Genomic DNA, 24,381 nt, shown 5'->3' with positions numbered 1-24,381 from the left:
CACGGCCGAGCGATCATTGGGGGACAGCAAATTGCGTGTTACTACGTGGCCTGACTGAGCTATTTTTTTTTTTCAACCCCCCCATTTTTTTTTACCGTCTCTCGTAAATATCCGGAGCAGCCGCCTTTGGACATTGGCACTTGGACTGGAATAGGACACGCCCCCTGCCACACCCCCTTAAAGGGGAATTAACCAAAAAAAAAAAGTTTATTTATTTTTACCGCTACTATTCCTTTTATATTGGCTTTCAAAATGTAAAAAATATGCGATTTTAGAATTTTCTTTGAAAGCGTGGGAAACACTTTTTGAAAGTTAAAAAGTGCATTTTATTTATAATTATAGAGATCAGAGCAACGTGCGGGACGAATGAGGGACATTGCTCCAAATCGGGGACAGTTGGGAGCTCTGGGAATTCCATCAGTTCATGGACATCTGAAATGGACACCCAGGGCCAGATTCAGGTACCGCTGCGCACTTCTTACGGAGCCCCCCGCAAATTATCTGCGCTACGCTTCATTCACGAAGCAGTAGCCACGTAATTTGCGTGGGCGCTCCTCAAAAATGCCCGGCGTAAGGGCGCGTAATTTAAATGATCCCGTAAGGGGGCGTGGATCATTTAAATTAGGCGCGTTCCCGCGCAGAACGTAGTGCGCATGCTCCGTCGGGAAACTTTCCCGACGTGCATTGCGGCAAATGACGTCGCAAGGACGTCATTTGCTTCAAAGTGAACGTAAATGGCGTCCAGCGCCATTCACGATTCACTTACGCAAACAACGTAAAATTTAAACTTCGCGACGCGGGAACGACGGGTATACGTAGCATTGGCTGCCCCTGCTAATAGCAGGAGCAGCCATACGCGAAACCCGACGAACGGAAACGACGTAAACTGCGTACGCAGGGCTCGCGCAGGGTAGTAAATCGGCGTTAGTATGCAATTTGCATACTATACGCTGACCACTACGGGAACGCCACCTAGCGGCCATCGTAAGAATGCAGCCTACGATATGACTGGCGTAAGAGCCTTATGCCGCGCATATCTTAGGCTGCAGTCGGCGTATCGAGGTTCCTGAATCAGGAGCATTCGAAACGCCGGCGCAAGTAAGCAATTGCGTTGCGTAACTATGGTTACGCAGACGCAATTGCTACCTGAATCTGGGCCCCAGCAAACAGTATGGCCCGGATTCACAAAGCAGTTACGCCGACGTAGTGCAAATGTGCGCCCGGCGTATCTGTGCGCCGTACCCACAAACTAAGATACGCCTAAAAACAGGCTTAATCCCGCCGACGTAACTTGCCTTGATTAGCCATTCAAATCTGCAAATGAGGAAAATACGGCGATTCACGAACCTGCGCGCAACCGACGCAGGCTACGAGAGGTGCGCGTAAGTTGTACGTCCGGCGTAAATTTAAGCCCCATAAAGGAGGTGTAACTCAACAGCAGACATGTAAAGGTCTGCACCAGGGAACACAAGCCGGCGTGTTTAACGTAGTTTACGTTGGACGTGTGTCTGGATGGGCGTAGGTTACGTTCATGGCGTAGGCAGTGATCCGGCGTATCTTAGGTGGTTGTTCCGACGTGGTTGTGAGCATGCGCACGGGGATGCGTCCACGACGCATGCGCAATTCGTTCAACGTACTTGTCTGGCTATCCAACCATCATTTGCATGGGGCAAGCCCACTTCCACCTACGCCGGCCTGCACCTTCGAAACCTACGCCGACGCAGCTTTGGGAGCACTGGCTTCCTGAATTCCATGCTTGCCTCTCTGCGCTGCGTCGGCGTAGCGTACATTGGTTTGCGCTATGGCGGCGCAACGTGCGCCCGCTCTCTGTGATTCCGGGCCTATTAGTCTAATTAGTTGTGTTATTAGTATGAAATTCCCGGGAATATCCCAATACATAGAGCAGCACCACTCCGTTCCATCCCTGCTGGGTTTGTGTGTATATGTGTAGGAGTGTGTGTGTATGAGTGTGTGTATGAGTGTGTATATATGTGTAGGAGTGTGTGTGTATATATGTGTAGGAGTGTGTGTGTGTGTATGTATGAGTGTATGTTTATATGTGTAGGAGTGTGTATATATGAGTGTGTGTATGTATGAGTGTGTGTATATATGTGTAGGAGTGTGTGTGTGTGTATGTATGAGTGTGAGTGTGTATATATGTGTAGGAGTGTGTGTGTGTATGAGTATGTGTATGAGTGTGTGTATATATGTGTAGGAGTGTGTGTGTGTGTATGTATGAGTGTGAGTGTGTATATATGTGTAGGAGTGTGTGTGTATGAGTATGTGTATGAGTGTGTGTATATATGTGTAGGAGTGTGTGTGTATGAGTATGTGTATGAGTGTGTGTATATATGTGTAGGAGTGTGTGTGTATGAGTATGTGTATATATGTGTAGGAGTGTGTGTGTATGAGTATGTGTATATATGTGTAGGAGTGTGTGTGTATGTATGAGTGTATGTTTATATGTGTAGGAGTGTGTATATATGAGTGTGTGTATGTATGAGTGTGTATATATGTGTAGGAGTGTGTGTGTATGAGTATGTGTATGAGTGTGTATATATGTGTAGGTTTGTGTGTGTATGAGTGTGAGTGTGTGTATATATGAGTGAGTGTGTATATAGGAGTATGTGTATGATGAGTGTGTGTATGTATGAGTATGAGTGTGTATATATGTGTATATATGTGTATGAGTGTGTATATATGAGTGTGTGTATGTATGTGTATGAGTGTGTGTGTTTGTATGAGTGTGTATATATGTGTGTGTATGAGTGTGAATATATATGTATGAGTGTGTATCTGTGTATATATGTGTATACACATACATGCACAAATATACACACTCATACATATATATACATACACTCATACTTATACACACACACATATATACACACATACACATACACACACACACACACATATATACATGTGTGTATATATATGTGTGTGGGGCCCATAGGTCTGGCGCCATATTGTGACAACGTTGTACATTTTTGTATGTGTGTGATTTTTTTTTTTTTGTGTTATTTAACATCTAACGGATTATAACTTACCTTTGATACATTAATAAAGCTCATTATTTTACAACTACAGTGGAACCTCGGTTAACAAGTAAAACGCGGTTTCTGAGCGTTTTGAATAACGAGCACATTTTTTTCAATTTTTTATTTTTTTTAATTCTGACTCGGTTTGCGAGTGTTGTCTCGCAGAATTCAAGCTAATGGGGTGTGCAGTACCGCATTTGGCCAGAGGTGCGGGGGTGCCGGTGACGCTCGCAACGGTTCCAAGCTGTTTGGAAATACTCAAAATCACTCGGAAATACTCAGTCCCCGAGTGTTTCCGAGGCTCCCTGGCGCCACCCCCCCCCCCCACTTCTGGCCACATGCGGCATCCATTTGCCCCATCACTTCATTTATTCAAGGGTACACAGGACATGCTGGGATATGTAGTGCTCCGGTGTAGGGGAGGGAAGGGCACACAGGACATGCTGGGATATGTAGTACTCCAGTGTGGGGGAGGAGATGCAGGATAATGTATGGTCACGTGACGTGCGCTGGCTCCGCCCCTCTCTGTGTATAAAGGTCTCATGTCACCTCTGTATGGTCACGTGACGTGCGCTGGCCCCTCCCCCTCAATAATGTATAGAATTCCCGGTGTCCCCGTCTCATCCCTCTCCTGTCTCCTCTCACAGGCGCCATGCTGTACGGACTCTCCAGGATCATCCGGGGCGGCGCTGCCGTCTGCCGCCACACCGCCGGGACCCAGAGCGAATGCCGCTTCTCCGTGAGTACTGATTGGTGGGTGATGGGGTTAAGCCCTTCGGGTCTGGTATGGATTTTGAGGGGAACGTCAGAGTTAAAAAAAAAGAAAATGGCGTCCGATCCCTCCCAAAATGTATACCGGACCCTTATCCGAGCAAGGGGTCCCGCAGATCCCCCCAAATCACCTTAGGCCATGCGATGGCTACAGCACGGGCTTACTTTGCTGGGAGGGTGTATATTGACATCCTCCCATGGTTGGACTTTCCAGGGGTATGAATACTTTTTCCAGACACTGTATATAGAGGGGTATGAATACTTTTTCCAGACACTGTATATAGAGGGGTATGAATACTTTTTCGAGGCAATGTATATAGAGGGGTATGAATACTTTTCCCAGACACTGTATATAGAGGGGCATGAATACTTTCCCCAGACACTGTATATAGAGGGGCATGAGTACTTTTTCGAGACACTGTATATAGAAGGGTATGAATACTCTTTCCAGACACTGTATATAGAGGGGTATGAATACTCTTTCCAGACACTGTATATAGAGGGGTATGAATACTCTTTCCAGACACTGTATATAGAGGGGCGTGAATACTTTTCCCAGACACTGTATACAGAGGGGCATGAATACTTTTTCCAGACACTGTATACAGAGGGGCATGAATACTTTTTCCAGACACTGTATATAGAGGGGCATGAATACTTTTTCCAGACACTGTATACAGAGGGGCATGAATACTTTTCCCAGACACTGTATACAGAGGGGCATGAATACTTTTTCCAGACACTGTATATAGAGGGGGTATGAATACTTTCCCCAGACACTGTATATAGAGAGGCATGAATACTTTTCCCAGACACTGTATACAGAGGGGCGTGAATACTTTTTCCAGACACTGTATATAGAGGGGCATGAATACTTTTTCCAGACACTGTATATAGAGAGGCATGAATACTTTTCCCAGACACTGTATACAGAGGGGCATGAATACTTTTTCCAGACACTGTATATAGAGGGGCATGAATACTTTTTCCAGACACTGTATATAGAGGGGTGTGAATACTTTTTCCAGACACTGTATATAGAGGGGTGTGAATACTTTTTCCAGACACTGTATATAGAGGGGTATGAATACTCTTTCCAGACACTGTATATAGAGGGGTATGAATACTTTTTCCAGGCTCTGTATATAGAGGGGTAATAATACTTTTTCGAGACATTGTATATAGAGGGGTATGAATACTTTTTCGAGACACTGTATATAGAGAGGCATGAATACTTTTCCCAGACACTGTATACAGAGGGGCATGAATACTTTTTCCAGACACTGTATATAGAGGGGCATGAATACTTTTTCCAGACACTGTATATAGAGGGGTGTGAATACTTTTTCCAGACACTGTATATAGAGGGGCATGAATACTTTTTCCAGACACTGTATATAGAGGGGTGTGAATACTTTTTCCAGACACTGTATATAGAGGGGTGTGAATACTTTTTCCAGACACTGTATATAGAGGGGTAATAATACTTTTTCGAGACATTGTATATAGAGGGGTATGAATACTTTTTCCAGGCTCTGTATATAGAGGGGTAATAATACTTTTTCGAGACATTGTATATAGAGGGGTATGAATACTTTTTCGAGACACTGTATATAGAGAGGCATGAATACTTTTCCCAGACACTGTATATACAGGGAGTGCAGAATTATTAGGCAAGTTGTATTTTTGAGGATTAATTTTATTATTGAACAACCACCATGTTCTCAATGAACATCAAATATCAAAGCTGAATATTTTTGGAAGTAGTTTTTAGTTTGTTTTTAGTTTTAGCTATTTTCGGGGGATATCTGTGTGTGCAGGTGACTATTACTGTGCATAATTATTAGGCAACTTAACAAAAAAAAAAATATATACCCATTTCAATTATTTATTTTTACCAGTGAAACCAATATAAAAATCTCAACATTCACAAATATACATTTCTGACATTCAAAAACAAAACAAAAACAAATCAGTGACCAATATAGCCACCTTTCTTTGCAAGGACACTCAAAAGCCTGCTATCCATGGATTCTGTCAGTGTTTTGATCTGTTCACCATCAACATTGCGTGCAGCAGCAACCACAGCCTCCCAGACACTGTTCAGAGAGGTGTACTGTTTTCCCTCCTTGTAAATCTCACATTTGATGATGGACCACAGGTTCTCAATGGGGTTCAGATCAGGTGAACAAGGAGGCCATGTCATTCGTTTTTCTTCTTTTATACCCTTTCTTGCCAGCCACGCTGTGGAGTACTTGGACGCGTGTGATGGAGCATTGTCCTGCATGAAAATCATGTTTTTCTTGAAGGATGCAGACTTCTTCCTGTACCACTGCTTGAAGAAGGTGTCTTCCAGAAACTGGCAGTAGGACTGGGAGTTGAGCTTGACTCCATCCTCAACCCGAAAAGGCCCCACAAGCTCATCTTTGATGATACCAGCCCAAACCAGTACTCCACCTCCACCTTGCTGGCGTCTGAGTCGGACTGGAGCTCCCTGCCCTTTACCAATCCAGCCACGGGCCCATCCATCTGGCCCATCAAGACTCACTCTCATTTCATCAGTCCATAAAACCTTAGAAAAATCTTTCTTGAGATATTTCTTGGCCCAGTCTTGACGTTTCAGCTTGTGTGTCTTGTTCAGTGGTGGTCGTCTTTCAGCCTTTCTTACCTTGGCCATGTCTCTGAGTATTGCACACCTTGTGCTTTTGGGCACTCCAGTGATGTTGCAGCTCTGAAATATGGCCAAACTGGTGGCAAGTGGCATCTTGGCAGCTGCACGCTTGACTTTTCTCAGTTCATGGGCAGTTATTTTGCGCCTTGGTTTTTCCACACGCTTCTTGCGACCCTGTTGACTATTTTGAATGAAATGCTTGATTGTTCGATGATCACGCTTCAGAAGCTTTGCAATTATAAGAGTGCTGCATCCCTCTGCAAGATATCTCACTATTTTTGACTTTTCTGAGCCTGTCAAGTCCTTCTTTTGACCCATTTTGCCAAAGGAAAGGAAGTTGCCTAATAATAATGCACACCTGATATAGGGTGTTGATGTCATTAGACCACACCCCTTCTCATTACAGAGATGCACATCACCTAATATGCTTAATTGGTAGTAGGCTTTCAAGCCTATACAGCTTGGAGTAAGACAACATGCATAAAGAGGATGATGTGGTCAAAATACTCATTTGCCTAATAATTCTGCACTCCCTGTAGAGGGGCGTGAATACTTTTCCCAGACACTGTATATAGAGGGGCGTGAATACTTTTCCCAGACACTGTATATAGAGGGGCGTGAATACTTTTCCCAGACACTGTATATAGAGGGGCGTGAATACTTTTCCCAGACACTGTATATAGAGGGGCGTGAATACTTTTCCCAGACACTGTATATAGAGGGGCGTGAATACTTTTCCCAGACACTGTATATAGAGGGGCGTGAATACTTTTCCCAGACACTGTATATAGAGGGGCGTGAATACTTTTCCCAGACACTGTATATAGAGGGGCGTGAATACTTTTCCCAGACACTGTATATAGAGGGGCGTGAATACTTTTCCCAGACACTGTATATAGAGGGGCATGAATACTTTTTCCAGACACTGTATATAGAGGGTTTTCCAGACACTGTATATAGAGGGGCATGAATACTTTTCCCAGACACTGTATATAGAGGGGCATGAATACTTTTTCCAGACACTGTATATAGAGGGTTTTCCAGACACTGTATATAGAGGGGTATGAATACTTTTTCGAGGCAATGTATATAGAGGGGTATGAATACTTTTCCCAGACACTGTATATAGAGGGGCATGAATACTTTCCCCAGACACTGTATATAGAGGGGCATGAGTACTTTTTCGAGACACTGTATATAGAGAGGCATGAATACTTTTCCCAGACACTGTATATAGAGGGGCATGAATACTTTTTCCAGACACTGTATATAGAGGGGTATGAATACTTTTTCTGTCACATCCGCAGGTGACCCATTGTTGTGCGACCCGCCCACTACGAGACTACTCCCTGCCCAACTCCACCTGGAACCCCGACACCAGGAGGCTGTACGAGGAGCTGAGCCGAGACCGGAGCTGGAGGAGACTTCCCTCCTACAACACCACCATCAATCCCCTAGACGGTATGTTACTGTAGGGCAGGGCCGATCCTAGGGTCACAGACGCCTGGGTGCGGAAATATTTCTGGCGCCCCCACATGGTCAGAGACTGCAGACATAGTACAGGAGATGGTCAGAGACTGCAGACATGATACAGGAGATGGTCAGAGACTGCAGACATGATACAGGAGATGGTCAGAGACTGCAGACATGATACAGGAGATGGTCAGAGACTGCAGACATGATACAGGAGATGGTCAGAGACTGCAGACATGATACAGGAGATGGTCAGAGACTGCAGACATGATACAGGAGATGGTCAGAGACTGCAGACATAATACAGGAGATGGTCAGAGACTGCAGACATAGTACAGCAGATGGTCAGAGACTGCAGACATACTACAGGAGATGGTCAGAGACTGCAGACATAGTACAGGAGATGGTCAGAGACTGCAGACATACTACAGGAGATGGTCAGAGACTGCAGACATACTACAGGAGATGGTCAGAGACTGCAGACATGATACAAGAGATGGTCAGAGACTGCAGACATAGCACAAGAGATGGTCAGAGACTGCAGACATAGTACAGGAGATGGTCAGAGACTGCAGACATACTACAGGAGATGGTCAGAGACTGCAGACATACTACAGGAGATGGTCAGAGACTGCAGACATGATACAAGAGATGGTCAGAGACTGCAGACATAGCACAAGAGATGGTCAGAGACTGCAGACATAGTACAGGAGATGGTCAGAGACTGCAGATATAATACAGCAGATGGTCAGAGACTGCAGATGTAATACAGCAGATGGTCAGAGACTGCAGACATAGTACAGGAGATGGTCAGAGACTGCAGACATAATACAAGAGATGGTCAGAGACTGCAGACATAGTACAAGAGATGGTCAGAGACTGCAGACATAGTACAGGAGATGGTCAGAGACTGCAGACATGATACAGGAGATGGTCAGAGACTGCAGACATGATACAGATGATCAGAGACTGCAGACATAGTACAGGAGATGGTCAGAGACTGCAGACATAGTACAGGAGATGGTCAGAGACTGCAGACATGATACAGGAGATGGTCAGAGACTGTAGACATAGTACAGGAGATGGTCAGAGACTGCAGACATAGTACAGGAGATGGTCAGAGACTGAAGACGTAGTACAGCAGATGGTCAGAGACTGAAGACATACTACATGAGATGGTCAGAGACTGCAGACATGATACAGGAGATGATCAGAGACTGCAGACGTAGTACAAGAGATGGTCAGAGACTGAAGACGTAGTACAAGAGATGGTCAGAGACTGAAGACGTAGTACAAGAGATGGTCAGAGACTGCAGACGTAGTACAGGAGATGGTCAGAGACTGCAGACGTAGTACAGGAGATGGTCAGAGACTGCAGACATAGTACAGTAGATGGTCAGAGACTGCAGATATAATACAGCAGATGGTCAGAGACTGCAGACATGCTACATGAGATGGTCAGAGACTGCAGACATAGCACAAGAGATGGTCAGAGACTGCAGACATGATACAAGAGATGGTCAGAGACTGAAGACATAATACAGGAGATGGTCAGAGACTGCAGACGTAGTACAGCAGATGGTCAGAGACTGAAGACATAATACAGGAGATGGTCAGAGACTGCAGACATAGTACAGGAGATGGTCAGAGACTGCAGACATGGTACAGGAGATGATCAGAGACTGCAGACCTAGTACAGGAGATGGTCAGAGACTGCAGATATAACAGACAAGAAGAAGAGGAGGCGGAAGAGGAGCACTCTGGCGCTTCAGCGCCCCCACCTCTGTGGCGCCTGGGTGCGCTGCACCCCGTGCACCTGCCCAGGATCGGCCCTGCTGTAGGGGGACATTAGAGTGTAAGCTCCTCTGGTGTGACCTCTGACCTCCGTACAGGTATGTCTGCGGAGGCCGACGGGGAAACTCGTCTCTTCACCCGGATCGCTGAGCGGGACGGAGTCGGCTTCGAGTATTGTATGTTCTATAACGAGGCGGAGAAGAGGATGATCTGCATATTCCAGCCCGGGCCCTATCTGGGAGGCGTCACGGGGTGAGCGTTCTTTTTCTTTTGACCTACCCAGAATCCTTTTTGGTTTCTCGGCCATCTTGTTCTGCCTCTACCTGTCGCCTCCCCTTTGCCTCCTTCTAGGTACGCACACGGAGGCTGCATCGCCGCCATCATAGACTCCACCGTGGGGTTGGGAATTGTACACGGCATCGGACCGGCGATGACGGCCAACCTGAACATCGACTATCGCAGGTAAGTGCGCAATGGTGGGGGGAGGAGCATGGTGGGGGGAGGAGCATGGTGGGGGGAGGAGCTACTGATGATATGTGATAGCAGAGAGGTGTGATGAGGTTCTCTTTGTGTCTGTAGTCCGATTCCTCTGGGATCCACAGTCCTCATAGACTGCCGAGTGGAGAAGGTCGACGGCCGCAAGGTCTACAGCAGCTGTCAGGTCCGCAGTCATGACGACGCCGTGCTGCACATTGAGGCCACCGGTGAGGACTACTGCTCCTCTCCCCCTCCTGTCATTGCTCCTCTCTTCCTCCTGTCATTGCTCCTCTCTTCCTCCTGTCATTGCTCCTCTCTCCCTCCTGTCATTGCTCCTCTCCCCCTCCTGTCATTGCTCCTCTCCCCCTCCTGTCATTGCTCTTCTCCCCCTCCTGTCATTGCTCCTCTCCCCCTCCTGTCATTGCTCTTCTCCCCCTCCTGTCATTGCTCCTCTCCCCCTCCTGTCATTGCTCTTCTCCCCTCCTGTCATTGCTCTTCTCCCCCTCCTGTCATTGCTCCTCTCCCCCTCCTGTCATTGCTCCTCTCCCCCTCCTGTCATTGCTCCTCTCCCCCTCCTGTCATTGCTCTTCTCCCCCTCCTGTCATTGCTCCTCTCTCCCTCCTGTCATTGCTCCTCTCTCCCTTCTGTCATTGCTCTTCTCCCCCTCCTGTCATTGCTCCTCTCCCCCTCCTGTCATTGCTCTTCTCCCCCTCCTGTCATTGCTCCTCTCTTCCTCCTGTCATTGCTCTTCTCCCCCTCCTGTCATTGCTCTTCTCCCCCTCCTGTCATTGCTCTTCTCCCCCTCCTGTCATTGCTCTTCTCCCCCTCCTGTCATTGCTCTTCTCCCCCTCCTGTCATTGCTCTTCTCCCCCTCTTGTCATTGCTCCTCTCTTCCTCCTGTCATTGCTCTTCTCCTCCTCCTGTCATTGCTCCTCTCCCCCTCCTGTCATTGCTCCTCCCCCCCTCCTGTCATTGCTCCTCTCCCCCTCCTGTCATTGCTCCTCTCCCCCTCCTGTCATTGCTCTTCTCCCTCCTGTCATTGCTCTTCTCCCTCCTGTCATTGCTCCTCTCCCCCTCCTGTCATTGCTCCTCTCCCCCTCCTGTCATTGCTCTTCTCCCTCCTGTCATTGCTCCTCTCCCCCTCCTGTCATTGCTCTTCTCCCCCTCTTCTCATTGCTCTTCTCCCCCTCCTGTCATTGCTCCTCTCCCCCTCCTGTCATTGCTCTTCTCCCTCCTGTCATTGCTCCTCTCCCCCTCCTGTCATTGCTCCTCTCCCCCTCCTGTCATTGCTCTTCTCCCTCCTGTCATTGCTCCTCTCTTCCTCCTGTCATTGCTCTTCTCCCCCTCCTGTCATTGCTCTTCTCCCCCTCCTGTCATTGCTCTTCTCCCCCTCCTGTCATTGATCCTCTCCCCCTCCTGTCATTGCTCCTCTCCCCCTCCTGTCATTGCTCCTCTCCCCCCTCCTGTCATTGCTCTTCTCCCCCCTCCTGTCATTGCTCTTCTCCCCTCCTGTCATTGCTCTTCTCCCCCTCCTGTCATTGCTCTTCTCCCCCTCCTGTCATTGCTCTTCTCTCCCTCCTGTCATTGCTCTTCTCTCCCTCCTGTCATTGCTCTTCTCCCCCTCCTGTCATTGCTCCTCTCTCCTTCCTGTCATTGCTCCTCTCCCCCTCCTGTCATTGCTCCTCTCTCACTTCTGTCATTGCTCTTCTCCCCTCCTGTCATTGCTCTTCTCCCCCTCCTGTCATTGCTCTTCTCCCCCTCCTGTCATTGCTCTTCTCCCCCTCCTGTCATTGCTCTTCTCCCCCTCCTGTCATTGATCCTCTCCCCCTCCTGTCATTGCTCCTCTCCCCCTCCTGTCATTGCTCCTCTCCCCCCTCCTGTCATTGCTCTTCTCCCCCCTCCTGTCATTGCTCTTCTCCCCTCCTGTCATTGCTCTTCTCCCCCTCCTGTCATTGCTCTTCTCCCCCTCCTGTCATTGCTCTTCTCTCCCTCCTGTCATTGCTCTTCTCCCCCTCCTGTCATTGCTCTTCTCCCCCTCCTGTCATTGCTCTTCTCTCCCTCCTGTCATTGCTCTTCTCCCCCTCCTGTCATTGCTCTTCTCCCCCTCCTGTCATTGCTCTTCTCCCCCTCCTGTCATTGCTCTTCTCCCTCCTGTCATTGCTCCTCCCCCCCTCCTGTCATTGCTCTTCTCCCCCTCTTCTCATTGCTCTTCTCTTCCTCCTGTCATTGCTCTTCTCCCCCTCCTGTCATTGCTCTTCTCCCCCTCCTGTCATTGCTCCTCTCCCCCTCCTGTCATTGCTCCTCTCCCCCTCCTGTCATTGCTCTTCTCCCCGTCCTGTCATTGCTCCTCTCCCCCTCCTGTCATTGCTCTTCTCTCCCTCCTGTCATTGCTCTTCTCCCCCTCCTGTCATTGCTCCTCTCTCCCTCCTGTCATTGCTCCTCTCCCCCTCCTGTCATTGCTCTTCTCTCCCTCCTGTCATTGCTCTTCTCTCCCCCTCCTGTCATTGCTCCTCTCTCCCTCCTGTCATTGCTCTTCTCCCCCTCCTGTCATTGCTCCTCTCTCCCTCCTGTCATTGCTCTTCTCCCCCTCCTGTCATTGCTCCTCTCTCCCTCCTGTCATTGCTCCTCTCCCCCTCCTGTCATTGCTCCTCTCTCCCTCCTGTCATTGCTCTTCTCCCCCTCCTGTCATTGCTCCTCTCCCCCTCCTGTCATTGCTCCTCTCCCCCTCCTGTCATTGCTCTTCTCCCCCTCCTGTCATTGCTCCTCTCCCCCTCCTGTCATTGCTCTTCTCTCCCTCCTGTCATTGCTCTTCTCTCCCTCCTGTCATTGCTCTTCTCCCCCTCCTGTCATTGCTCTTCTCCCCCTCCTGTCATTGCTCCTCTCTCCCTCCTGTCATTGCTCTTCTCCCCCTCCTGTCATTGCTCTTCTCCCCCCTCCTGTCATTGCTCTTCTCCCCCTCCTGTCATTGCTCTTCTCTTCCTCCTGTCATTGCTCTTCTCTCCCTCCTGTCATTGCTCTTCTCCCCCTCCTGTCATTGCTCCTCTCCCCCTCCTGTCATTGCTCCTCTCCCCCTCCTGTCATTGCTCCTCTCCCCCTCCTGTCATTGCTCTTCTCCCCCTCCTGTCATTGCTCTTCTCTCCCTCCTGTCATTGCTCCTCTCCCCCTCCTGTCATTGCTCCTCTCTCCCTCCTGTCATTGCTCTTCTCCCCCTCCTGTCATTGCTCTTCTCCCCCTCCTGTCATTGCTCTTCTCCCCCCTCCCGTCATTGCTCCTCTCCCCCTCCTGTCATTGCTCTTCTCTCCCTCCTGTCATTGCTCCTCTCTCCCTCCTGTCATTGCTCTTCTCTCCCTCCTGTCATTGCTCCTCTCCCCCTCCTGTCATTGCTCTTCTCCCCTCCTGTCATTGCTCCTCTCTCCCTCCTGTCATTGCTCTTCTCCCCCTCCTGTCATTGCTCTTCTCCCCCTCCTGTCATTGCTCTTCTCCCCCCTCCCGTCATTGCTCCTCTCCCCCTCCTGTCATTGCTCTTCTCTCCCTCCTGTCATTGCTCCTCTCTCCCTCCTGTCATTGCTCTTCTCTCCCTCCTGTCATTGCTCCTCTCCCCCTCCTGTCATTGCTCTTCTCCTCCTCCTGTCATTGCTCCTCTCCCCCTCCTGTCATTGCTCTTCTCTTCCTCCTGTCATTGCTCTTCTCCCCCTCCTGTCATTGCTCTTCTCCCCCTCCTGTCATTGCTCTTCTCCCCCTCCTGTCATTGCTCCTCTCCCCCTCCTGTCATTGCTCCTCTCCCCCTCCTGTCATTGCTCCTCTCCCCCTCCTGTCATTGCTCCTCTCTCCCTCCTGTCATTGCTCTTCTCCCTCTCCTGTCATTGCTCCTCTCCCCCTCCCGTCATTGCTCCTCTCCCCCTCCCGTCATTGCTCCTCTCTCCCTCCTGTCATTGCTCTTCTCTCCCTCCTGTCATTGCTCTTCTCCCCCTCCTGTCATTGCTCCTCTCCCCCTCCTGTCATTGCTCTTCTCTCCCTCCTGTCATTGCTCTTCTCCCCCTCCTGTCATTGCTCCTCTCTTCCTCCTGTCATTGCTCCTCTCCCCCTCCTGTCATTGCTCTTCTCTTCCTCCTGTCATTGCTCCTCTCCCCCTCCTGTCATTGCTCTTCTCCCCCTCCTGTCATTGCTCTTCTCCCCCTCCTGTCATTGCTCCTCTCCCCCTCCTGTCATTGCTCCTCTCTTCCTCCTGTCATTGCTCCTCTCCCCCTCCTGTCATTGCTCCTCTCCCCCTCCTGTCATTGCTCCTCTCTTCCTCCTGTCATTGCTCCTCTCCCCCTCCTGTCATTGCTCTTCTCTTCCTCCTGTCATTGCTCTTCTCCCCCTCCTGTCATTGCTCCTCTCCCCCTCCTGTCATTGCTCCTCTCCCCCTCCTGTCATTGCTCCTCTCCCCCTCCTGTCATTGCTCTTCTCCCCCTCCTGTCATTGCTCTTCTCCCCCTCCTGTCATTGCTCTTCTCCCCCTCCTGTCATTGCTCTTCTCCCCCTCCTGTCATTGCTCTTCTCCCCCTCCTGTCATTGCTCTTCTCCCCCTCCTGTCATTGCTCCTCTCCCCCTCCTGTCATTGCTCTTCTCTTCCTCCTGTCATTGCTCCTCTCCCCCTCCTGTCATTGCTCTTCTCCCCCTCCTGTCATTGCTCCTCTCTTCCTCCTGTCATTGCTCCTCTCCCCCTCCTGTCATTGCTCCTCTCCCCCTCCTGTCATTGCTCCTCTCTTCCTCCTGTCATTGCTCCTCTCCCCCTCCTGTCATTGCTCCTCTCCCCCTCCTGTCATTGCTCTTCTCCCCCTCCTGTCATTGCTCTTCTCTTCCTCCTGTCATTGCTCCTCTCCCCCTCCTGTCATTGCTCCTCTCTCCCTCCCGTCATTGCTCTTCTCTCCCTCCTGTCATTGCTCTTCTCTCCCTCCTGTCATTGCTCTTCTCCCCCTCCTGTCATTGCTCCTCTCCCCCTCCTGTCATTGCTCCTCTCCCCCTCCTGTCATTGCTCTTCTCCCCCTCCTGTCATTGCTCTTCTCTTCCTCCTGTCATTGCTCCTCTCCCCCTCCTGTCATTGCTCTTCTCCCCCTCCTGTCATTGCTCCTCTCCCCCTCCTGTCATTGCTCTTCTCCCCCTCCTGTCATTGCTCCTCTCTCCCTCCTGTCATTGCTCTTCTCCCCCTTCTGTCATTGCTCTTCTCCCCCCTCCTGTCATTGCTCTTCTCCCCCTCCTGTCATTGCTCCTCTCCCCCTCCTGTCATTGCTCCTCTCCCCCTCCTGTCATTGCTCTTCTCCCCCTCCTGTCATTGCTCTTCTCCCCCTCCTGTCATTGCTCCTCTCCCCCTCCTGTCATTGCTCTTCTCCCCCTCCTGTCATTGCTCTTCTCCCCCTCCTGTTATTGCTCTTCTCCCCCTCCTGTCATTGATCCTCTCCCCCTCCTGTCATTGCTCCTCTCCCCCTTCTGTCATTGCTCCTCTCCCCCTCCTGTCATTGCTCCTCTCCCCCTCCTGTCATTGCTCCTCTCCCCCTCCTGTCATTGCTCTTCTCCCCCTCCTGTCATTGCTCTTCTCCCCCTCCTGTCATTGCTCCTCTCTCCTTCCTGTCATTGCTCCTCTCCCCCTCCTGTCATTGCTCCTCTCTCCCTCCTGTCATTGCTCTTCTCCCCCTCCTGTCATTGCTCTTCTCCCCCTCCTATCATTGATCCTCTCCCCCTCCTGTCATTGCTCCTCTCCCCCTCCTATCATTGATCCTCTCCCCCTCCTGTCATTGCTCTTCTCCCCCTCCTGTCATTGCTCCTCTCTCCTTCCTGTCATTGCTCTTCTCCCCCTCCTGTCATTGCTCTTCTCCTCCTCCTGTCATTGCTCTTCTCTTCCTCCTGTCACTGCTCTTCTCTCCCTCCTGTCATTGCTCTTCTCTCCCTCCTGTCATTACTCTTCTCTCCCTCCTGTCATTGCTCTTCTCCCCCTCCTGTCATTGCTCTTCTCCCCCTCTGTCATTGCTCTTCTCCCCCTCCTGTCATTGCTCCTCTCCCCCTCCTGTCATTGCTCCTCTCCCCCTCCTGTCATTGCTCCTCTCCCCCTCCTGTCATTGCTCCTCTCCCCCTCCTGTCATTGCTCCTCTCCCCCTCCTGTCATTGCTCTTCTCCCCCCTCCCGTCATTGCTCCTCTCCCCCTCCTGTCATTGCTCTTCTCCCCCTCCTGTCATTGCTCTTCTCCCCCTCCTGTCATTGCTCCTCTCCCCCTCCTGTCATTGCTCCTCTCCCCCTCCTGTCATTGCTCTTCTCCCCCCTCCTGTCATTGCTCTTCTCCCCCTCCTGTCATTGCTCTTCTCCCCCTCCTGTCATTGCTCCTCTCTCCCTCCCGTCATTGCTCCTCTCCCCCTCCCGTCATTGCTCTTCTCCCCCTCCCGTCATTGCTCCTCTCCCCCTCCTGTCATTGCTCTTCTCCCCCTCCTGTCATTGCTCTTCTCCCCCCTCCTGTCATTGCTCCTCTCCCCCTCCTGTCATTGCTCCTCTCCCCCTCCTGTCATTGCTCCTCTCTCCCTCCTGTCATTGCTCTTCTCCCCCTCCTGTCATTGCTCCTCTCCCCCTCCTGTCATTGCTCCTCTCTCCCTCCTGTCATTGCTCCTCTCTCCCTCCTGTCATTGCTCTTCTCCCCCCTCCCGTCATTGCTCCTCTCCCCCTCCTGTCATTGCTCCTCTCCCCCTCCTGTCATTGCTCCTCTCCCCCTCCTGTCATTGCTCCTCTCCCCCTCCTGTCATTGCTCCTCTCCCCCTCCTGTCATTGCTCCTCTCCCCCTCCTGTCATTGCTCTTCTCCCCCCTCCCGTCATTGCTCCTCTCCCCCTCCTGTCATTGCTCTTCTCCCCCTCCTGTCATTGCTCTTCTCTCCCTCCTGTCATTGCTCTTCTCTCCCTCCTGTCATTGCTCTTCTCTCCCTCCTGTCATTGCTCTTCTCTTCCTCCTGTCATTGCTCCTCTCCCCCTCCTGTCATTGCTCTTCTCCCCCTCCTGTCATTGCTCCTCTCTTCCTCCTGTCATTGCTCTTCTCCCCCTCCTGTCATTGCTCTTCTCCCCCTCCTGTCATTGCTCCTCTCTTCCTCCTGTCATTGCTCCTCTCCCCCTCCTGTCATTGCTCTTCTCTTCCTCCTGTCATTGCTCCTCTCCCCCTCCTGTCATTGCTCTTCTCCCCCTCCTGTCATTGCTCCTCTCCCCCTCCTGTCATTGCTCTTCTCCCCCTCCTGTCATTGCTCCTCTCTTCCTCCTGTCATTGCTCCTCTCCCCCTCCTGTCATTGCTCCTCTCCCCCTCCTGTCATTGCTCCTCTCTTCCTCCTGTCATTGCTCCTCTCCCCCTCCTGTCATTGCTCTTCTCTTCCTCCTGTCATTGCTCCTCTCCCCCTCCTGTCATTGCTCTTCTCCCCCTCCTGTCATTGCTCCTCTCCCCCTCCTGTCATTGCTCTTCTCCCCCTCCTGTCATTGCTCCTCTCTCCCTCCTGTCATTGCTCTTCTCCCCCTTCTGTCATTGCTCTTCTCCCCCCTCCTGTCATTGCTCTTCTCCCCCTCCTGTCATTGCTCCTCTCCCCCTCCTGTCATTGCTCCTCTCCCCCTCCTGTCATTGCTCTTCTCCCCCTCCTGTCATTGCTCTTCTCCCCCTCCTGTCATTGCTCCTCTCCCCCTCCTGTCATTGCTCTTCTCCCCCTCCTGTCATTGCTCTTCTCCCCCTCCTGTTATTGCTCTTCTCCCCCTCCTGTCATTGATCCTCTCCCCCTCCTGTCATTGCTCCTCTCCCCCTTCTGTCATTGCTCCTCTCCCCCTCCTGTCATTGCTCCTCTCCCCCTCCTGTCATTGCTCCTCTCCCCCTCCTGTCATTGCTCTTCTCCCCCTCCTGTCATTGCTCTTCTCCCCCTCCTGTCATTGCTCCTCTCTCCTTCCTGTCATTGCTCCTCTCCCCCTCCTGTCATTGCTCCTCTCTCCCTCCTGTCATTGCTCTTCTCCCCCTCCTGTCATTGCTCTTCTCCCCCTCCTATCATTGATCCTCTCCCCCTCCTGTCATTGCTCCTCTCCCCCTCCTATCATTGATCCTCTCCCCCTCCTGTCATTGCTCTTCTCCCCCTCCTGTCATTGCTCCTCTCTCCTTCCTGTCATTGCTCTTCTCCCCCTCCTGTCATTGCTCTTCTCCTCCTCCTGTCATTGCTCTTCTCTTCCTCCTGTCACTGCTCTTCTCTCCCTCCTGTCATTGCTCTTCTCTCCCTCCTGTCATTGCTCTTCTCTCCCTCCTGTCATTGCTCTTCTCCCCCTCCTGTCATTGCTCTTCTCCCCCTCTGTCATTGCTCTTCTCCCCCTCCTGTCATTGCTCCTCTCCCCCTCCTGTCATTGCTCCTCTCCCCCTCCTGTCATTGCTCCTCTCCCCCTCCTGTCATTGCTCCTCTCCCCCTCCTGTCATTGCTCCTCTCCCCCTCCTGTCATTGCTCTTCTCCCCCCTCCCGTCATTGCTCCTCTCCCCCTCCTGTCATTGCTCTTCTCCCCCTCCTGTCATTGCTCTTCTCCCCCTCCTGTCATTGCTCCTCTCCCCCTCCTGTCATTGCTCCTCTCCCCCTCCTGTCATTGCTCTTCTCCCCCCTCCTGTCATTGCTCTTCTCCCCCTCCTGTCATTGCTCTTCTCCCCCTCCTGTCATTGCTCCTCTCTCCCTCCCGTCATTGCTCCTCTCCCCCTCCCGTCATTGCTCTTCTCCCCCTCCCGTCATTGCTCCTCTCCCCCTCCTGTCATTGCTCTTCTCCCCCTCCTGTCATTGCTCTTCTCCCCCCTCCTGTCATTGCTCCTCTCCCCCTCCTGTCATTGCTCCTCTCCCCTCCTGTCATTGCTCCTCTCTCCCTCCTGTCATTGCTCTTCTCCCCCTCCTGTCATTGCTCCTCTCCCCCTCCTGTCATTGCTCCTCTCTCCCTCCTGTCATTGCTCCTCTCTCCCTCCTGTCATTGCTCTTCTCCCCCCTCCCGTCATTGCTCCTCTCCCCCTCCTGTCATTGCTCCTCTCCCCCTCCTGTCATTGCTCCTCTCCCCCTCCTGTCATTGCTCCTCTCCCCCTCCTGTCATTGCTCCTCTCCCCCTCCTGTCATTGCTCCTCTCCCCCTCCTGTCATTGCTCTTCTCCCCCCTCCCGTCATTGCTCCTCTCCCCCTCCTGTCATTGCTCTTCTCCCCCTCCTGTCATTGCTCTTCTCTCCCTCCTGTCATTGCTCTTCTCTCCCTCCTGTCATTGCTCTTCTCTCCCTCCTGTCATTGCTCTTCTCTTCCTCCTGTCATTGCTCCTCTCCCCCTCCTGTCATTGCTCTTCTCCCCCTCCTGTCATTGCTCCTCTCTTCCTCCTGTCATTGCTCTTCTCCCCCTCCTGTCATTGCTCTTCTCCCCCTCCTGTCATTGCTCCTCTCTTCCTCCTGTCATTGCTCCTCTCCCCCTCCTGTCATTGCTCTTCTCTTCCTCCTGTCATTGCTCCTCTCCCCCTCCTGTCATTGCTCTTCTCCCCCTCCTGTCATTGCTCCTCTCCCCCTCCTGTCATTGCTCTTCTCCCCCTCCTGTCATTGCTCCTCTCTTCCTCCTGTCATTGCTCCTCTCCCCCTCCTGTCATTGCTCCTCTCCCCCTCCTGTCATTGCTCCTCTCTTCCTCCTGTCATTGCTCCTCTCCCCCTCCTGTCATTGCTCTTCTCTTCCTCCTGTCATTGCTCCTCTCCCCCTCCTGTCATTGCTCTTCTCCCCCTCCTGTCATTGCTCTTCTCCCCCTCCTGTCATTGCTCCTCTCCCCCTCCTGTCATTGCTCTTCTCCCCCTCCTGTCATTGCTCTTCTCCCCCTCCTGTCATTGCTCTTCTCCCCCTCCTGTCATTGATCCTCTCCCCCTCCTGTCATTGCTCCTCTCCCCCTTCTGTCATTGCTCCTCTCCCCCTCCTGTCATTGCTCCTCTCCCCCTCCTGTCATTGCTCCTCTCCCCCTCCTGTCATTGCTCTTCTCCCCCTCCTGTCATTGCTCTTCTCCCCCTCCTGTCATTGCTCCTCTCTCCTTCCTGTCATTGCTCCTCTCCCCCTCCTGTCATTGCTCCTCTCTCCCTCCTGTCATTGCTCTTCTCCCCCTCCTGTCATTGCTCTTCTCCCCCTCCTATCATTGATCCTCTCCCCCTCCTGTCATTGCTCCTCTCCCCCTCCTATCATTGATCCTCTCCCCCTCCTGTCATTGCTCCTCTCCCCCTCCTATCATTGATCCTCTCTCCTTCCTGTCATTGCTCTTCTCCCCCTCCTGTCATTGCTCTTCTCCTCCTCCTGTCATTGCTCTTCTCTTCCTCCTGTCACTGCTCTTCTCTCCCTCCTGTCATTGCTCTTCTCTCCCTCCTGTCATTGCTCTTCTCTCCCTCCTGTCATTGCTCTTCTCCCCCTCCTGTCATTGCTCTTCTCCCCCTCTGTCATTGCTCTTCTCCCCCTCCTGTCATTGCTCCTCTCCCCCTCCTGTCATTGCTCCTCTCCCCCTCCTGTCATTGCTCCTCTCCCCCTCCTGTCATTGCTCCTCTCCCCCTCCTGTCATTGCTCCTCTCCCCCTCCTGTCATTGCTCTTCTCCCCCCTCCCGTCATTGCTCCTCTCCCCCTCCTGTCATTGCTCCTCTCCCCCTCCTGTCATTGCTCTTCTCCCCCTCCTGTCATTGCTCTTCTCCCCCTCCTGTCATTGCTCTTCTCCCCCCTCCCGTCATTGCTCCTCTCCCCCTCCTGTCATTGCTCCTCTCCCCCTCCTGTCATTGCTCCTCTCCCCCTCCTGTCATTGCTCCTCTCCCCCTCCTGTCATTGCTCCTCTCCCCCTCCTGTCATTGCTCCTCTCCCCCTCCTGTCATTGCTCTTCTCCCCCCTCCCGTCATTGCTCCTCTCCCCCTCCTGTCATTGCTCTTCTCCCCCTCCTGTCATTGCTCTTCTCTCCCTCCTGTCATTGCTCTTCTCTCCCTCCTGTCATTGCTCTTCTCTCCCTCCTGTCATTGCTCTTCTCTCCCTCCTGTCATTGCTCTTCTCTCCCTCCTGTCATTGCTCTTCTCCCCCTCTTGTCATTGCTCTTCTCCCCCTCCTGTCATTGCTCCTCTCTTCCTCCTGTCATTGCTCTTCTCCCCCTCCTGTCATTGCTCTTCTCCCCCTCCTGTCATTGCTCCTCTCTTCCTCCTGTCATTGCTCCTCTCCCCCTCCTGTCATTGCTCCTCTCTTCCTCCTGTCATTGCTCCTCTCCCCCTCCTGTCATTGCTCTTCTCCCCCTCCTGTCATTGCTCTTCTCTCCCTCCTGTCATTGCTCTTCTCTCCCTCCTGTCATTGCTCTTCTCTCCCTCCTGTCATTGCTCTTCTCTCCCTCCTGTCATTGCTCTTCTCCCCCTCTTGTCATTGCTCTTCTCCCCCTCCTGTCATTGCTCCTCTCTTCCTCCTGTCATTGCTCTTCTCCCCCTCCTGTCATTGCTCCTCTCCCCCTCCTGTCATTGCTCCTCTCTTCCTCCTGTCATTGCTCCTCTCCCCCTCCTGTCATTGCTCTTCTCTTCCTCCTGTCATTGCTCCTCTCCCCCTCCTGTCATTGCTCTTCTCCCCCTCCTGTCATTGCTCTTCTCCCCCTCCTGTCATTGCTCCTCTCCCCCTCTTGTCATTGCTCCTCTCCCCCTCCTGTCATTGCTCTTCTCCCCCTCCTGTCATTGCTCCTCTCTCCCTCCTGTCATTGCTCTTCTCCCCCTTCTGTCATTGCTCTTCTCCCCCTCCTGTCATTGCTCTTCTCCCCCTCCTGTCATTGCTCCTCTCCCCCTCTTGTCATTGCTCCTCTCCCCCTCCTGTCATTGCTCTTCTCCCCCTCCTGTCATTGCTCCTCTCTCCCTCCTGTCATTGCTCTTCTCCCCCTTCTGTCATTGCTCCTCTCCCCCTCCTGTCATTGCTCCTCTCCCCCTCCTATCATTGCTCTTCTCCCCCTCCTGTCATTGCTCCTCTCCCCCTCCTGTCATTGCTCTTCTCTTCCTCCTGTCATTGCTCCTCTCCCCCTCCTGTCATTGCTCTTCTCCCCCTCCTGTCATTGCTCTTCTCCCCCTCCTGTCATTGCTCCTCTCCCCCTCTTGTCATTGCTCCTCTCCCCCTCCTGTCATTGCTCTTCTCCCCCTCCTGTCATTGCTCCTCTCTCCCTCCTGTCATTGCTCTTCTCCCCCTCTTGTCATTGCTCCTCTCCCCCTCCTGTCATTGCTCCTCTCCCCCTCCTGTCATTGCTCCTCTCCCCCTCCTGTCATTGCTCCTCTCTCCCTCCTGTCATTGCTCCTCTCTTCCTCCTGTCATTGCTCCTCTCCCCCTCCTGTCATTGCTCCTCTCCCCCTCCTGTCATTGCTCCTCTCTTCCTCCTGTCATTGCTCCTCTCCCCCTCCTGTCATTGCTCTTCTCTTCCTCCTGTCATTGCTCCTCTCCCCCTCCTGTCATTGCTCTTCTCCCCCTCCTGTCATTGCTCCTCTCCCCCTCCTGTCATTGCTCTTCTCCCCCTCCTGTCATTGCTCCTCTCTCCCTCCTGTCATTGCTCTTCTCCCCCTTCTGTCATTGCTCTTCTCCCCCTCCTGTCATTGCTCTTCTCCCCCTTCTGTCATTGCTCTTCTCCCCCTCCTGTCATTGCTCCTCTCTCCTTCCTGTCATTGCTCCTCTCCCCCTCCTGTCATTGCTCTTCTCCCCCTCCTGTCATTGCTCCTCTCTCCCTCCTGTCATTGCTCTTCTCCCCCTCCTATCATTGATCCTCTCCCCCTCCTGTCATTGCTCCTCTCCCCCTCCTATCATTGATCCTCTCCCCCTCCTGTCATTGATCCTCTCCCCCTCCTGTCATTGATCCTCTCCCCCTCCTGTCATTGATCCTCTCTTCCTCCTATCATTGCTCCTCTCCCCCTCCTCTCTTCCTCCTTCCACCCCCATCACTCCTCTATCCCTCCTCTCCCTGCTGTCATCACTCTTCTCTCACTCCTCCTCTTTCCCTCCTCTCACCCCCCATCACTCCTCTCACCCCCCATCACTCCTCTCACCCCCCATCACTCTTCTCTCACTCCTCCTCTTTCCCTCCTCTCACCCCCCATCACTCCTCTCACCCCCCATCACTCCTCTCACCCCCCATCACTCCTCTCACCCCCCATCACTCCTCTCACCCCCATCACTCCTCTCACCCCCCATCACTCCTCTCACCCCCCATCACTCCTCTCACCCCCATCACTCCTCTCACCCCCCATCACTCTTCTCTCACTCCTCCTCTTTCCCTCCTCTCACCCCCATCACTCCTCCTCTCTCCCACCTGTACTGACCATTTTTTTTCCTTTCCCTCTTCAGGTTTGTACATTAGGGTGAACTGTGGAGAAGCCAAACTATAAATTGTTGTATATTACAGAGATCTGGAAATGGCGCCAATGTTGTTGATTGACAGCTGCACTGTGTACCGCAGGGTATCCTTTCTGCCACTAGAGGGCGGCATATCCCTAGGACCCCTGGGAAGATGTCTTCCAGGGGCCAACCTGCTCTCTTAGAGCTATTATTTTGTACTGTAGGTCGTGGTTCCTGCAGTGCCGGGCCAAGGTCATCCAGTGCAAAGATGCCAAACTGCGCCCCCCTTTCCCTTTAGGGTTAGGGTCAGGGTGCCCACCCCATCCCTGCAATAAACTATTGCGCCAGGGGCAGCCCCCCCTCCTGCCTCCACCCCTTGTCCCGGCCCTGGGTTCCTGTAATGTGGCCCCTCTGAGCCCAATAACCTCAAACATGCCTACTTCAGTATTGGCTTTACCTGGCTATGGAGGACATTCTGCTCCCAGAAGCCGACAGCCACCACTTCTGAACAGGATCTTCATCAATTTACTCGTTATCCTCCTGGGGCCGATTTACTAAATGAGTGAAACATGTTCCTTAAAAAAAAAAAAAAGCCTTTAAGCCTTCTTTCATTGTCACAACTTAGCTGCCATAGCATGAATAAGTTCTAGTTCTTGTTACGAAGATAGGCCAGGACTTTATCCAGGTTTTGATCCGAAAGTGGCACAGGGCAGGCTTAACTCATCGTGTCCCGTAGCTCGCTAGTGTTGCTTCATCAGGAGCTTCGATGGACGGATGCTCTATGGTAAGTTTTAAAATGAAAGATATGGATTACAACTGTCACT

General features: G+C 52.0%; 1 protein-coding gene across 2 annotated transcripts in view; it reads left to right on the top strand.

Moving 5' to 3' along the window:
* LOC120920402 (acyl-coenzyme A thioesterase THEM4-like) overlaps nucleotides 1–23,639 on the top strand; it is a 49,402-nt gene extending 25,763 nt beyond the window's left edge. For both annotated transcript variants that reach the window (XM_040332476.1, XM_040332478.1), the window contains exons 2-7: nucleotides 3,692–3,783; nucleotides 7,794–7,947; nucleotides 9,852–10,005; nucleotides 10,105–10,215; nucleotides 10,333–10,457; nucleotides 23,567–23,639. In XM_040332476.1, the coding sequence (XP_040188410.1) occupies nucleotides 3,692–3,783; nucleotides 7,794–7,947; nucleotides 9,852–10,005; nucleotides 10,105–10,215; nucleotides 10,333–10,457; nucleotides 23,567–23,607 (677 nt within the window). In that variant the 3' untranslated portion in view covers nucleotides 23,608–23,639. The remainder of the gene's footprint in view (nucleotides 1–3,691; nucleotides 3,784–7,793; nucleotides 7,948–9,851; nucleotides 10,006–10,104; nucleotides 10,216–10,332; nucleotides 10,458–23,566) is intronic.
* The last annotated feature ends 742 nt before the right edge of the window (nucleotides 23,640–24,381 follow it).

The sequence above is a fragment of the Rana temporaria genome, chromosome 13, assembly GCF_905171775.1.
Source record: "Rana temporaria chromosome 13, aRanTem1.1, whole genome shotgun sequence".
Taxonomy (NCBI): Eukaryota; Metazoa; Chordata; class Amphibia; order Anura; family Ranidae; genus Rana; species Rana temporaria.
The sequence above is the reverse complement of the archived record's forward strand: the minus strand, read 5'-3'. Positions and strand labels throughout refer to the sequence as shown.